We start from the raw sequence: 15314 nt of genomic DNA, 5'->3' as shown, positions 1-15314 counted from the left end.
GTATTCAGTGAGCCACAATGAAAAATGAGTAAATAATTCCCTGGCATAAATGAAGTATTAAAAAAACCCAACAAAACAACAATATGAACGTCCACCAAAAAAACAATGGCATAGAGTAGAAGATTAAGGACCTTAGACCCATAATGCATATCTTCTAGGCTCCCACACTTCTGCTTAGCTGGACTATACTCCTCATGGCACTGAATATTCAGAGGTCCTTGTGATTTATGTTCACAGACCTTGGATTTAAGACATGAAGCTTCTCCAGCCATCTATGTTCTATGGCTAAAGATGTTTAGCAGCATTTGTATCTCAAGGCTTGCATGGATTTCATACCTAAACTCATTTTGTAAAGCTACACATCTACCTTCCTATCGCAGCTAAAATGCTAAATCCAGTATCTGCAAATACTTACCTGCTCTGGTCACAGCAAACGCAGAGATGTCAAAGTGCTGCAGGATGCCTGTCCCTCCTCTTGCTTCTGTATTGCATCAGGGGGCTCATACTGCAGGTGTGCTGGTTTGACTGAATATAAGTTAATTCATGCAGTTAGAAACATTTCTTTTTCATAGCTAGTACAGTCATTATTTGGACTAAGTTTGAGAAAAAGAGATAACACCCCAGCACAGAGTTAATGTTTTTAATTGCTCTGCTATGAGATCCAAGGACATTCTGAGTGCTCCACCAACAGGTGTGAAGCATCGAGGAAGGGGGGCATGGATGGGGCAGCCCCTGACTGACATCCAGACTGATCAACAGGAGTATTCCATCCCATTAGCGTCATGTTTCATATCGAAGGAGAGTCGGGATCTTCCACTCTTTCTCCTTTGTTGGAGCTGGGACAGAGACCTGTTCAGGAGAGTTCTGTTCAGGACTTTCTTCAGTTTGGCCTTCTGCCATCCTGCCATTTTGCAGAGGCCTCTGGGCCTTTCTGCCTTTTTCCTCTTTTCCCTCTCTGGGATTGGTTGTTGGGACCAGGTGCTGTTTTCCTGGGACTGGCTGCTCAATGTGGACAGAGTTTGTGAAGAATTACATTAAGTATATTTTATATTCTATTTCTCTTATATATATATATGTTGACTAGTTGTTTATTAATATTTTGTTATTTTATTCAACTGTGTTTATCTCAACCCAAGTTTCTCCCTTCCCTTTTGATTCTCTCCCCTATTTGGAGGGTGGGAGGAGGGGGGAGTGAATGAGTGGCTATCCTAGTTGTATTGCTAGCTCGGGTTAAACCACGACAGCAGGTGACAGATCTCACTGCCCAGCTCTAACATCGGAGGTATAGATCAAACCAGTATCTCTCACCAGACTTTGTGTTCAAGGCGCACAACCTCTGCCAGTCCTTTTACAAGGTTTATTCATTTATACTATCCCGTTACTTGTTAACATGAAGTCCCTAAAAAGGCATCAAAGTAGGGATTAGAGACCCAGCCTCTTGCATGAGAGGTTTGTGTGCTGCTTTCTCTTTCGCAATGCTGTTTTATTGGCAATAGCTCAAGTATCCTGGCTATTAGCTCAAGCTATGGAAGCAGATCTGGCTTTCCAATTCAGATCCAGAGCATATGGGAGGCAGCTGTGCTCGTTAAGGAACCTGCACAGCTTGGATGCAGCAAGTGCCTGGGGATGGGCAGGCGGCTTGCCAAAAGCACAGAGGATTCCTGAGATGGTCATGTCTGGATGCCAAACACTGGATGTTTGTCATTCACACTGCCACAAGGGAGGGGAGCAGGCCTGAGGAGGCTGATGGCCCTGTAAGGAAGGATGTGGTTTGGAACGAGGAACAATGTGGAGCCAGGAGAAGGCCAGTGGAATTGACAGCACAGGGTTTGGAGTCCTGATTTCAGGGAGATGGATGAGATGTGGTAAAAGACTTTTAGCTTTGTGAACATTTTAAGATGCTACTAACAAGATGGAAGCTTGGCCACCACAACATTAATATCTGATTTAGGGCTGATGTCATTTCTAGTTGGACACTACATTTAGGCTTCACAAAAGTGAGAATGAAAGATAAGGATGCGGTAAAGGCCCGTAGCTGTTCTGGTCCAACATCCTCTTGAAAAAATAATATAAACTCTTTAAAATTTGAGGAACATTTTAAGTGTCTCCTGTTCCTCCTTGAAAAAGACATCCATTTCCAGAGCTTGAAAACCCCACATGTCTCAGTCCTTGCTGCTGGGACAGACAAAATGATGAAATGAGGGAAGCAGAAGTCTAATATGCCATGGGAGTTGCTTCCTGGGAATGGCCTCTGTGTGAAGTCCTGCAGCAGCTTGACCCTCTCCTCATAATCTAGCCGACCAATCTGTCCCTGTCCCTCCTACAAAAGCACCAGACTAGAAAGAATAACCTGCAAGACACCTTTTCTTCTAAGCAGCTAGACAAGAAGGGAATTGTAAAAATTTGCAAGGAGTTCACAAGCCAACTGCTGTCCTGAAAGGCAGACATCCCATGAAGCCTTTGGGAAGCAGCCCAACAGCAATCCCTGCCTTCTCCCCAGCACTACTGTCCCTATCTCATGGTCTCCTGTGGACCCTCAGCCTTGCAGTGCTGCAGCCTCCTCTCCCTTGCTTGAGCTATTGTCTCTGCTTGGTAAGCAGGTTCCTTGAGAACCTTTAAACCCATTTCTAGGAGATTTTCATCAAACAGTCCCACAGTTGGCATGTGTCCTGGTTTTGTTAAAAACAAGTTTTTTTTCCTTCTCCAGTGGGGTGATTGGACTAGATGGTCTTTTGAGGTCCCTTCCAACCCCTAATATTCTGTGACTGTGACTCTGTGATTCTATGATTCTGTGATGCGTTCCCAGGTTCTGTTGGCAAGAGGAAAGGGGAACCCCTAGCAAGCTGTGTCTCTAGCTGCCCGCCAGTTGCCTGCAAGGAGTCATGAGTGTCTTTTGAACTGTCCTCCACTCCTGCTGCCTTCTTGCTTCTGGTCTTTCCCACTTAGACCCAGCGTTACACACAGGCTTTCAGCTCTGGTTTTTGTTCTGCCTTTGTCTGAGTCGTGCCAGATGGAGATAGAGATTTCCACATATCCAAGGGTAAGCATGTTGGCATTAATGCAGGACTGAAGAAGAATAGAAGGGAGACTTGATAGGCCTTGTTTCCACCAGAGATGCTAAGAAGAAGAAATGATTAGTGTTCAATTTCATAGCTGGTTCAGCCATTAAAAATACTCGTAGCGTAGATAAAGGGAAGAAATGTCACTGTCTTCACCCAGGAAAAAGAGTTAGACATCCATCTCTCTCTCTCTCTATCCTCTCTCTCTCTCTCTCTCTATCCTCTCTCTCTCTCTCTCTCTCTCCTCTCTCTCTCTCTCTCTATCCTCTCTCTCTCTCTCTCTCTCTATCCTCTCTCTCTCTCTCTCTCTATCCTCTCTCTCTCCCTAGGTTATATTAAAGTACCTCTTACTAAATAAGTATAAAATATGTGGTATGTACCCTAGTGTTTGAAGAAATGTCTCTAACTTTGTGAATTCCCATTAAGCCATGGTAAGCTTTCTGTTAAATTATATAGTTTGACAGTTCTTTCTGGACCTAAGAATAAACGAACACAGATATGAGAGTGGTTCTTTGGCTTTATCCTTGTGTAGTCTTAGTATACAACAACACAATGTTTGATTAATAAGACTCCCAAAATATTAATAAAATAAGCACATCAGTTTTTATTTGGAAACCATCTTAAAATTAAAAGAGAGTTCAAAAGTATTATTGCTACTTCTAGCTGTCCTTACAATCTTACTTCCCTTTACTGACTAAAGTGTTTTTGCAGTGAGTTATTTTTGGTTGTGGAGTGTTCTGGTGTTTGCAAGAGGTGTATTACCAATGGAGTAATAATCCTGGCTTCTTCAGAAGAATGTCCATTTCTTCTCACCCCACTCCCTCACAAATTACTTGGTTTGAACATCTCTGTTTTAAAATGTTCAGGGAGTTAGGATGTTATCAGAGGTCAGACTTTTAATTAGGAATTAACAATTAACGGAAATAATTTTAAACTGTTAGATAAAGGGAAAAATAAAAAGCTTTGTTTACATCAACTGAGAAACAACAACCAGTAGGCTGTCGATAGTGAATATAAACATAGTTTGCCCTCTACATAGCTATTAGAAGTCAGTATACTTGTAGATTTAGTTTTGCCTATTGTGTAGTTGTGTTTCAGCACTATCTAGAGTGCATTGTCTATGTGCTTATGAAGATGCTGTTCTTCTCAAAGGGAACATAGGCAAGCAGAATCAAGGAAGCATCTGGGCTGGAAGGGACCTCTGGAGATCAGGTGGTCCAGCCCCTGTGCAAAGCAGGGCCAGCTGCAGAGTAAGATCCAACTTAAAAGATGGATCAAATAAAAAAATCAATCACTTTGGGGAATTCTGTGATGCACGTACTTTTGAAAGCAGTGTCCACCATGCCTTTAGGCATCAAAGCAGCACCTGTACACTTAAAAGAAAAGGGCCGTGCCTTCTCCAAAGATGTTGCTGTTTAACATTGATCATTATTATTCTTTATTTTGTCACCTTCGCATTCTAACAAGGTTGGTCAGAGAGAAGAGCACACTTACTCATGCTCTTGCACTTTCACCTATTGCACAAAATCAAGGGTCAAGAACAATGCTAAACTGAAATCAAGGCAGTATCCAAGCCCAAGAATCTTTTGGAGCCTTGAACATGCCATAGATTTTTATCTTCACGTGTTGTCCTGTTTCATCATCAAGCATGTTCATCGCACAGTTATTACTACAATTAAAATTCTCATTATAGGCAACAGCAGTTTTACCTGCTCATTTTTGTGTTTAAATGGAAGAACTTAAAGGCTCGGTGCCCTTGTTCCTTTCCACCCTTTCCCTCCAAAGTTACTTATTTGGGGCATGGGGAGCCTGCAATTTTGTGCTCTGAACTGGATGTGTGCTGGCTTCTTGATTGCTGCATTTTGGCGGGTTTAATGTAGATGCCAGTCTGTGAACTTAGGCAACTTGTGGCCAGAGGGAGCGACAGTATTAATACCTAAATTGTCCCAGCAAGACGGAGAGGATGGTTGCCCGTGTCCTGAAGGTAGAACTCAAGCAGTGCTCAAGAATGAGATTATGCAAACACAGACTTACGAGCAGTTGGGGGTTGGATTTTACCTGCCTGCATAGTAACAACCTCATTAAGTGATGTGGAATTGCTGTAGATGAGGTTTCTGTTTGGCCATAGTGGTGATGTGATGTATGGGAGAATTACAAGATTTATGATCTTTAAAACAAATATGTTGTAATGTAACTGTTCTGGGGATTTTAAGTTTCCAGAAAAATACAAAATTTCCCATGGGCATTTTAACAAGTTATTGTTCTTTTGTGACAGAGCTGTAAATAAGATTTCTTTTTTGGCCATCATTTTAGATCAACACACTCTTCCTTTTTCCTTTTTTTTCCCCCCTTTTCCTTTTTTTTTTTCCCCTTTCCCCTTCTTTTTCTTTTTTTTTTTTTTTCCTTTTTTTCGAGGGTCTTGCTGCATCAGGATACTGAGCTTTGCTTCAGGGGTAATTACATACATTGTTCTGTGTATTCTTTGAGTAATTATAGGACAGAATTAATTTTTTTTCTCGCAGTTTTTCTTAAAGTAAAAAAGATAAACCTTACACAACAATAATGACAACAACAAAAAGCCTAAACATAAGCCTTGTGCCCGCCCGCCTCCCCCCCCCCCCCGCCCCCCCCAAAAAAAATGAAAGAAAGAAAGAGAATGAGAGAATATAAGCTCAAAAGGTATATTTGCAAATAAATTTTGGAAAGACCTATACACTGATATAAGGAATGAAAGGAATTTTGGTAATCTTAGAGCAAAAACTGGTCCTTAAAAAAAAATTAATAACAGCACGTGGAAGAGGCACACAGATAATAGAACACATCTGTTTTGGAAAGTTTAATAGAAATGAAAAAAAATCAATATATTTACATAAAGGTATAATATAACATTAAATTGAGAAGGAAACTAACTTTTTTTTTTTTTTAAATTAAAAAAAACAGTTGGACAGACAGAACATGCCAGTGTAACTCTGAAGGAAGAAGCTGAAACTATGGAGACAAGTCCATCTGTTGCAAGCACCAAGGATGGTGTAGATGCTGAGAAAGACGATGACGACGATGCTTATACAGTTAAACAGTTGCCATCTTCGGAAGAAGACGCGGAAAACCTTGACCAGGCATCTGAGCCTCAGTCTTATGATCTGGGTTTTAAAAAGGTTTTTAAATTTGTTGGATTCAGATTCACCGTGAAGAAGGAAAAGACAGGGAAATCGGAACCAGTTCAGCTGCTTACTGTAAAAAAAGAAACACGAGTCCATGAAGGAGCTGGTGATGAAAAAGAAGTCAGCTCAGAAGAAACAGCGATGCCTGAGGATGCATACTGTGCAGAAGACAACACCAAAGACACATTGAAAAATGAACAAACAGAACCTGAATCTCCTAAAACACCAGAAGCAAATGAGATTTGTTCTGAATCAGCTGCCTTAGCCACTGATACTACATCACCATTAAGAAGATTTTTTACTCAGGGATGGAGTGCATTTAGAAAAAAGAAGAGTTTCAGGAAGCCTAAAGAAGATGAACTACAGTCTCCTCCACAAGAAGAGGAGCAAGAAAAAGAGGGCTCAACATTAACAACTGAAACCAGTGAAAAGGAGGAGAAATCTGAGTTCGAGAAGCAAGATGAAGAGAAGAACATGACAGCAGTAACTGCTGAAGTGCACGAGAAGGAGCAAACTGAAGGTGAAAAGCAGGAGTCAGAAAAGACTGTGGCAGCCATAGGAGCTGAAGCATGTGAGAAGGAAGAGCTAATCAGGCATGATGAGCAGGGACAAAAAGAGGATGTAGCAGCAGCAGTTGTTAAAGAAAGTGCGATGGAGAAAAAAGCTGAAGAAGGTGATCAAGAAGGAAACCTGGTGGAAGTCTCAGAAGATCTTGGTCAAAAGGAAGAAAAAACTGAAGAAGGAGGAAAGGAAAGTGAGGTGACAGAGAAACTACTAAAAACAAGGTCAGTGGTACCTGTTATCACTGACAGTGTGAACGGAGAACTGAAAATGTCCTCGGAAGTACTACCTGTGGGAGAAAAACTGGAGTCAACTGGAGCCAAGTGTGAAACAGAGGACAAAAATGAAATGGCTTCTGAAGAGAAACTTGAAGCAGGATCTTTGGCTATTGAATTTTCTAGTGAAGAGCTCAAAAAATCTGAAGGAAGAGAAGGAAATAAACCTTCTTCACTGGGGAAAGAAACTTCCGATGAAAAAATAGAGGAAGCAGAATTGAAAATTTCACCCACATCAGAAGACACAACTGGAAAGTTAGACACACAAGGAGAAGCTCAAGATAGAACCACAGAGAAGAAAGCAAGCGAAGAGCATGAGACAAAACTGACTCTGGGTGCTCCTGAGTTGAAGTCCTTTTCTACTTCTGAATGTTCTGTTGACACGGAGGATGATCAACAGACAATCAAACCCACTGATGAAGGTCTACAGGGAAAAACTGGCATAGTTATGACTGATACTGTCAAACCAGATGAAGTAACCACAGAAATAACTCCTGAAGAGGCAGCTGGAAAGAGGCCTCCAGAAGGTATCACAAATGAAGCTGAACTGTTGTCTTCTCAAGAAAAAACTAAACCACAAGGCAGCCCTTTAAAGAAACTCTTTACGGGGACTGGATTAAAAAAACTGTCTGGGAAGAAACAAAAAGGCAAAAGAGAAGAATCTAAGTTAGGGGAACAGGGTGAACCAATTCAGCACTTATCAGATTCCCCAGATAGCCCAGAGGAACAGAAGGGGGAGAGTTCTGCTTCTTCTCCTGAGGAGATGAATGAAATTCCTTCTTTGGAAAAATCTGCAGATGGAATGCAAGTCACTGAAAATGAAGAAGCTGCAACTTCAGATGTGGAGCGAAAAAGAGAAAGTGTCACAGCCTGGGCGTCATTTAAAAAGATGGTGACTCCCAAGAAACGTGTCAGAAGACCTTCTGAAAGTGATAAAGAAGAAGAAATTGATAAGACAAAGGATGGTGCAGTGTCTTCAACTGAAAATGCTGTTGATGAAAAGCAGGGAGAATTCAAAGAAAATGGGATGGACCAGAAACCAGAGAAAGCCACGGAAGAGCCCAAAAGAAAGGTTGACACCTCTGTGTCCTGGGAAGCTTTTATATGTGTAGGTTCTTCAAAGAAAAGAGCCAGGAGGAAATCATCATCATCTGATGAAGAAACTGAACATAAACTTGCTCAAGAAAGCCAAAAAGTGGAAGAACCTGGACAGACCAAAGAAACAGTAACAGATGCAATTCTTACCAGCTCTCAGGAGAGTGATCAAGGACAAGGGAATTCTTCCCCAGAACAAGCCGGAAGCCCATCTGAGGGCGAAGGTATTTCAACATGGGAATCCTTTAAAAGGTTAGTCACTCCAAGAAGGAAATCCAAAACCAGAATGGAAGAGAGGACTGAAGACTCTGTGGTGGGATCCAGCCTGGAGCATTCAACATCAGATGGTGAGCCTGGAAAAGATGAATCATGGGTTCCATTTAGAAAGCTGATGCCTAGGCGTAGGAAGAAAAAGTCAGATCGGAAGCCAGAGCCAAATCATCTTAAACAAACAAGAGAAGACATGGCAGAAACAGCTGAAGAAGATTCAGATATTCCAGCTGTTGTTCCTTTATCCGAATACGAAGCAGCAGAGCAGGAAAAGATGGAAGCCCAACAAGCAAAAGATGCTGAAGCGATGAGAGAACGAACCTCAGAGGAAGAGAGAGCAGAAAAATTAGAGGAGAGCCTAAGAATTGAGCAAGGACATGAAGGGCTGGTACATGTGGTTACTGTTACCGTTGTGGAAGGGGAAAGGGCAATCAGCAGTATTGAAGAAAGGTCACCATCTTGGATATCTGCTGCTCTGACAGAGTGCATTGAGCAGGCAAAAGAAGAGGAAGAGACGGAAACTGAGAAAACATTTGAATCAGATGTTCTTGTGGAAGAAGCAGTGGCAGCTGCTAAGACAGAGCCAGAGATGAGAAAGGATCGAAGTGATGACACCACAGCAAGTGAGCTAGAGCTAACCTCCGAAGCAGTGACAGCTCTGGAAGAGACAGCAGAAGCTTCCTGTGCTGAAGGAACAATGGAAGTGTCCCTTGCTGAGGAGACAACTGAGATGGTTTCTGCTGTTTCACAGTTGTTAGAAACCCCAGACACTACAGAGGAAGTTACACCTGTACAAGAAGTAGAGGCCACTGAACAAAATTTGAAAGAGTTAGACAAACAAACACAAAAAGTTCTTCAGGAAGTTGCTGAAAGAGTAAAGTCAGCAGATGCAGCCCAGCTGGTTAGTGAAAGAACCATGACAACAACTGTAATTACAACAGTGCAAGAAGAAATTGATTCAGAAATGAAAGATGATGCTGAAGATGGGCAAGTTGTAGGTCAGGCAACTGTTTTGCTTGACCAGTCCTTGAAAAAAGAGGAACATAAAGATGACCTCCAGGCACTGGGAAGTGCAGGGAGCATTCAGGACCAAACTGGACTTGAAGAGAGTGTCCTTCTGGAAGGTTCTGAGAGAAGTGGACTATCTGCTGGAGCAAAAGAAAGCACAGAAGGATGTGAAAATGTAGATGTATCTAGAGAGGAAAGCCAGTGTCAGGCACGTGAGGAACCAGTTGTAGAAGGCCATGAAGAAATATCTGAAGCTCAGAGAACAGTAGAGGAACCTTCATCACAAGACAGAGACCCTCACATTGTCAAAGCAGTCACTCCTGAAGAAGAGCCATTTCCAAAGCAGGAGGCTTCAGAACAAGAAAAACTACCCATGACGGATTTCGCAGTAGATGAGGCAAGAGATGAATGTATTCCAGGAGTGCGCGCTGCGGTAGGTATTACATATAACACCAAGGTTCATCTGTCAAAGGAAAAAATCCGCAAGCATTAGCTATTATACCTACTTTAGATCCAGGTAGTAGCAATATTACTGCCAGGGTCCTTTTTTGTGCAGCCTGAGGCAACTGAAGTTTGTTTCCAGTGAGACAGACACACAGATGTCCATAAGCAGCAGCCACTGAGGCTTGTATGCAGATTGAGGTGGATGCAATTCCTGCAGAAATGGGTGGGAGATGGTTTGTGTGGATCGGAAGGTGCTGCAACAATTGCAATGAGGGCTCCTGCACAGCACAATGTGACTGAAGATATTATATGAAAATATGTGATACATATGTGATCTATATGGTACCATACATAGCAGGTGGTATCTTCAGTCATAGGCAGAGGTACGATTGTAGCTGAGGTACTTGTGCAAAGCGGGGGAAATAAATGACCCCAGTATCTCCAGCTTTAAATGTGCGGGAGTTCTTGTGGCTGATGTGTCCCTGCCTTCCTCTGTACCTCCCCACCAACTTGCTGGCTTAGTCTTTGTTTCAAGTGCTGCTGGTTATCCCTTGCTTTAGGCTGCCCTTTGTTTAATGAGCTGTGTGTCCTGAGAAACTGAACATGAGCTGGAATCTTGGTGACCCACTGATCTCAGTGTCATCATCTCGTGCTCTTCCCATAACCATACTCCTCTGCTTGTTTTTTCTGGTGCTTTTTCACGCAGAACACTTCTGGTCACTCCCTGTTCCTACCCTTTATCACAGGTCTGTTGCAATTCTCCACAGGTGCAGGACAAGATGGAGTATGAAACCTCTACCTTGGGGCTTCCACCTGAAGAGCCTGTGCAGCTTGAAGGAGAGGGCAAAACCCTCACGATGGGACCAGAATGCACAGAAGCAGCTGTCACTGTGGTCCCCATGAAACCTGAAAGACAAGATGAAATTCCTGACTTAGACTCTCAGGAGCAAACTTGTACCAAAGGAGTTCCTGGCAAGGCACCTGCCCAGAGAGAGGAAAAAGAAGATGATGCTGTGCTCCTTGGAGAAGAAAGCACAGAAGTTGCTGTTGCTGAGGTTCCTCTGCAGAACGAAGTAAAAACCTCTGCCCTTCCTTCAGAAGCAATTGGCTCAGAGGCAGCTGCAGATGCTGAGCAGAGTGTGAGGGATGGGGATGGCAGGCAGATTACAGCAAAAGATCCTGTGCCCTTTGTTGAGCCACAATGCAGAGAAAAAACAACTGAAATCCCCTCCCAGAGTGATGAAACTGAGGGTGGGAAAATGGAAGGTGCTGTGCCCAAAACTGAAACACACTTCGAGAGGGGTACCCCTGTCACTGAGGCCCCCACGCAGATTGAAGCAGACAGTGTATCTAATGTAGCGTCAATATGCCCAGATCTCCCTGAAAATGGAAGCACCATCCTCACTGACACAATTGCTAAGAAATGTGAAACACTAAGCAGCTTAGCTGAAGAAGAGACTGTGGAAAAAGAAGAAAAACTTGCAGAAACCTCCACCTGTCAAGACTTTCAGAAAGAAGATAACAAAAATGAGCACTCGATGGAAGGAGCCAAAGAAGTATTTGAATATGGAAAAGGGGAGGCTGTGAGAGGTGCTGAATGTTCAAGTGCTGTCCAGCAAGAGGTTTTAACTGTGCAAGAGGAAGGCTCTGACTCAGCCTTCCCACAAGCTAGAGGCTTGGAGGCTCTCACTGTGCCTGTGCCTGTAGCAGCTGCAGCAGCTGAAGAGCACATCATGGCAGAAACTGTGACACCCGCAGACACAACATCTGAAACTGTACAGCCCTTGGCAAACACAGCAGAACAAATGGCTTCTGAAGGAGTCCCAGTTGCTACTATTGACTTTTCAGGCTGTGGGACTGCAGAGCTTGGTAGTGCAGGAGCACCTGAGCCTCAAGTATCTCCCACTTCCATGAATGGAATGTTAGAGGAGCAAGAGAGGCCCCAGAGTACAGAGCAACCCAAACAAAATGGTATTCCTCTAACTCACAGTCTGTCTCTCACCCACACAGAATTTGAGGACGTTGTTCAGTCTGTGAGTACAGAGTCTCGGAGCACGAAAATTGTATTGAATGCCATTGAGACAGCTGTTCACAAACTTGCAGAAACAGAAGAGCCAGCTGCCTTTGAGCCAGAGCAGTGCATTAAGTCCACAGGGAAAAGCCCATCAGGTACAAATATACCTGAGCTTCTGGAAAGTACGCAGGTGGATCATCAGATTCCAGTAGGCACGGAAGAGATATGGAATAATGAACAAGAGCTCCAGCAATCACGAATAGTGAAAACTGCTACAACAGCAGAGTCTGCAGAAATTCATGTACCTGTGGAAAAGACAAAAGACATGCTGTTAACTTCGGAGGTGCTGGAAGATGGACAAAGTGAGAATTCTTTAACAATTGTGACTAGCCCTGAAGACATTTCAAGGGGAAGTGAGAGACTTCAGAAATCAACACTAGAACTAAGTACTTCAGAAAATTCGACCAAAGACCCGGTTGGCCGGATTATGGAAATACCAGACCAACATACAGGTCAGCAAATGTGCAGAGAAAGTGAAGAACAACAACATCCCCTGCCAGTGGAGGATGGAAAAACACAGACATGGGAGAATGATAGTTGCCAAGAAGCAACATCTTGTGATAGTCCACAAAGTCAGAACTCAGTGGCTCCTGAGGCCTTGAATGTAAGTAGCATTTTTAGTCAGCAATTTCTTTTTTTTCATAGTAGTTTTTGGAGTCTGTAAAACTGTCTTGTTTTTTTTTTTTAATTCTGGTGAAAGACTGCTCCTCAGTTTAACCAACAGGCCACAGATTATCTATATATATATATTTTTTAATCATTATTTCTTTTTCCCCCTCACTTTACTGCCTCTATCTTGGCTAACACTTTCTTTTCTGTTCTGTACAGCTACCCTCATTTTAATGGACTTTGACTTGGCCTGTAGTTTAGGGTGATATTTCTGGGAGGCAGAAATGTGGTTTCCAGCTTTGCTAGATACACACTCATATGGCACGTGTTTAACGTATGGGATTTAATCTGCAAACATGTTTCCTCTTTAACAAAGCTCTTTGTAAAATCCTAAGGGATGTGAGTGTCACCTTCCATGATAAACCTGGAGTGCCCCATGTACTAAAGCTCTTTGCACTTCAGTGAAGTCTGAATCAGAAATGATAGGTACAACTTCTCCTTAGGATGTTTACTATGCTTGCTTAACTAAGTCATGAGACCTTTATCTCTATCTTTGAGAGCTGCTTGGGAAAATAAGATATTTTTGAGAGAGTAAGTTGTCATTAATATGGCTTTTTTTCACTGTCGTCTTTCTTTCAGATGTGCTAAGCATCCATGCGGCGTTTGGAGAGATGCCAGTCCTAGAGAACAACTGACAATCCTGCAGCAAAACCAGGAGCTTTATTCACTACCCTTTATTCTTGGATGTTAACATTTGCTTTTTTGAAGACTTCACCCTTTTTGTCATTTCTATGAAAAAAAAAAATGGCTTTAATGTTCGCTATATCTACACGTGTGTTCCACTTGAAGGGCATTTGCCTTTGCCCAAAATATACCATTTAGACTGGAGATACACAACTGAGTGAATGGACAGACCATTAAATTTGTGCCACAGTTTTTACCCCACTTAACGTGTGTCTTGTCTGTCCCACCTCCTTGAATCCTTTAGCTCATCCCTTAATCCTCCTACCTTTCTGCAGTCCCCTCTACTCCCCACATCTTCCCTAGCTGCCTTGATTTGACCTGCAAGTGGCTGTAGATGCTGCTTGATTCATGTGTGAGGAGGAGAAGGAAGGCTGGCTGATGAGAACACATGAGACTTCTGGCTGAGTAGCAGACTTGTCTTCATCAAACAGCAGGAACTGGATCACACACAAATTCTTGAGCAAGATACTCAAGATTGCTGCCTTTCAGTCCCATTCAGGTATCTCTATCCATCCTTCAGTTGTATCTGTGCAGGCCTGATTTAGTCAGAAATGACTTCTACAGTGTAGCTTGAAAGGAGATTGAGAATACCCTTCTTCTTTTGTTCCAGACTTCAGGTCTCAGGACTAGACTGTAATGTGTTGAATATTTATATGTATGTCTTAAACCCAGTTCTGATTTTAATGTAGAGCTATGATACTTCTGTACTATTTAGGTGTACCCTTAAATGAATTTTGTAGAGTAGCTTGGAGCGGAAATTGATACCATTGGAGCGGAAATTGATAACATGTACTTTCCTATTTATTGTTCCAGGTTTTTCCCCTTGTAAAATCTCTCAAAAACTTGGCTGCCTTGCTTTGAATATTTATATGTATATCCTAAACCCAGTTCTGATTTTAATGTAGAACTACAATACTTCTAAAGACAAAAGAGGCCTGACCTGTGTCAGATCCACCAACCACTTCTACTCGCAGTCTTCCCTCATTTCTGAGAATCCCATAGACTTACCATTTCCCTGCTGTCTCGCTCATGTAACAACCCTCAAGTCACATCCCTCTCGTTTCAGAGTCTGCTCATTTCTGGTCACTGCCCCATCCAACCCCAGGCCTTTACCCAAACCTACACCATCTAACATCCTTCCTGCAGAGAGCCTTCCTCCTTTCCCAACCCCTGCTTGAACCTCTTTCCTTATCACAGCAGGTGGAGTAGCAGGAAGGAGGGTAAGGGCTTGGTGATGCATTCTGTCTTGGATTGCAAAACGCTGATGAGAATTTTGGGCTGCTGAGATCTTAAAAACCTTCAGCTTAAAAACCAACAGCTGTAGACCAGAATGAGCAGGGCGATTTAACAATGGGAAGAAGCCCCAAGACTACGAGTCCTGGGGTGTCTGTCCCCAACAGGAGTTGGTCCTCTCTTTTGTTGTTTACATTAAAATCAAATACGGGGTACAAGTCCAAACTTGCAGCTCTGATTTGAAAAGTGAAGGTTACAGATCACACTTTGTGAAACTGATGCCCATCAAGTTGAACAATAGCTCACTATCCTACCTGTATAGTAATTTATTTTAAAAACAACTTCTAGTGTACAAATGCTCTTGTTATGGCAGGGCTCGCCTCTCCTCGAGGCTGCACATACAGCAAGCAATGCAACTGCACCGGTGTGATTGCACCATCTGGTGCTGCCCTGCGTGGAAGCATCGAAAGATTTTTTTTTTTTCCTTACCTCAGAGCAAATTATATAAATGTTTAAAGCCCAACAATGTGGTTTCAAACAATCCCGTCTATGTCAGTCCATCGTTAGCAGCAGCTTCCCCCCCTAGCTTTGGGCAATTCCACCAACCTCGGCTGGTTTCCACAGGTTTAAGTTGGCTTGCAAGTTAATAGTGCTCTTAATAACACCTCACAAGTGCAAACTTGGCTGAATTTGTACAAATAGTATACCTATGTACATTAAGCCATATTGCAACAACTGCAGCAGGTAAAATGAAATAACAATAGCATGACCTGTGTAATCC

The 15314-nt window shown here is 42.7% G+C and overlaps 1 protein-coding gene across 1 annotated transcript; it reads left to right on the top strand.

The window, feature by feature from the left end:
- The first annotated feature begins 1786 nt into the window (after positions 1-1786).
- LOC135986936 (A-kinase anchor protein 12-like) lies at positions 1787-14217 on the top strand. Its single transcript, XM_065631491.1, has 4 exons — positions 1787-1865; positions 6000-9862; positions 10641-12551; positions 13196-14217. The coding sequence occupies exons 1-4, from the start codon at positions 1787-1789 to the stop codon at positions 13202-13204; spliced, it is 5862 nt and encodes a 1953-aa protein (XP_065487563.1). The 3' UTR covers positions 13205-14217.
- Positions 14218-15314: the final 1097 nt, after the last annotated feature.

The sequence above is a fragment of the Caloenas nicobarica genome, chromosome 3 (genome assembly GCF_036013445.1).
Source record: "Caloenas nicobarica isolate bCalNic1 chromosome 3, bCalNic1.hap1, whole genome shotgun sequence".
Taxonomy (NCBI): Eukaryota; Metazoa; Chordata; class Aves; order Columbiformes; family Columbidae; genus Caloenas; species Caloenas nicobarica.
The sequence above is the reverse complement of the archived record's forward strand: the minus strand, read 5'-3'. Positions and strand labels throughout refer to the sequence as shown.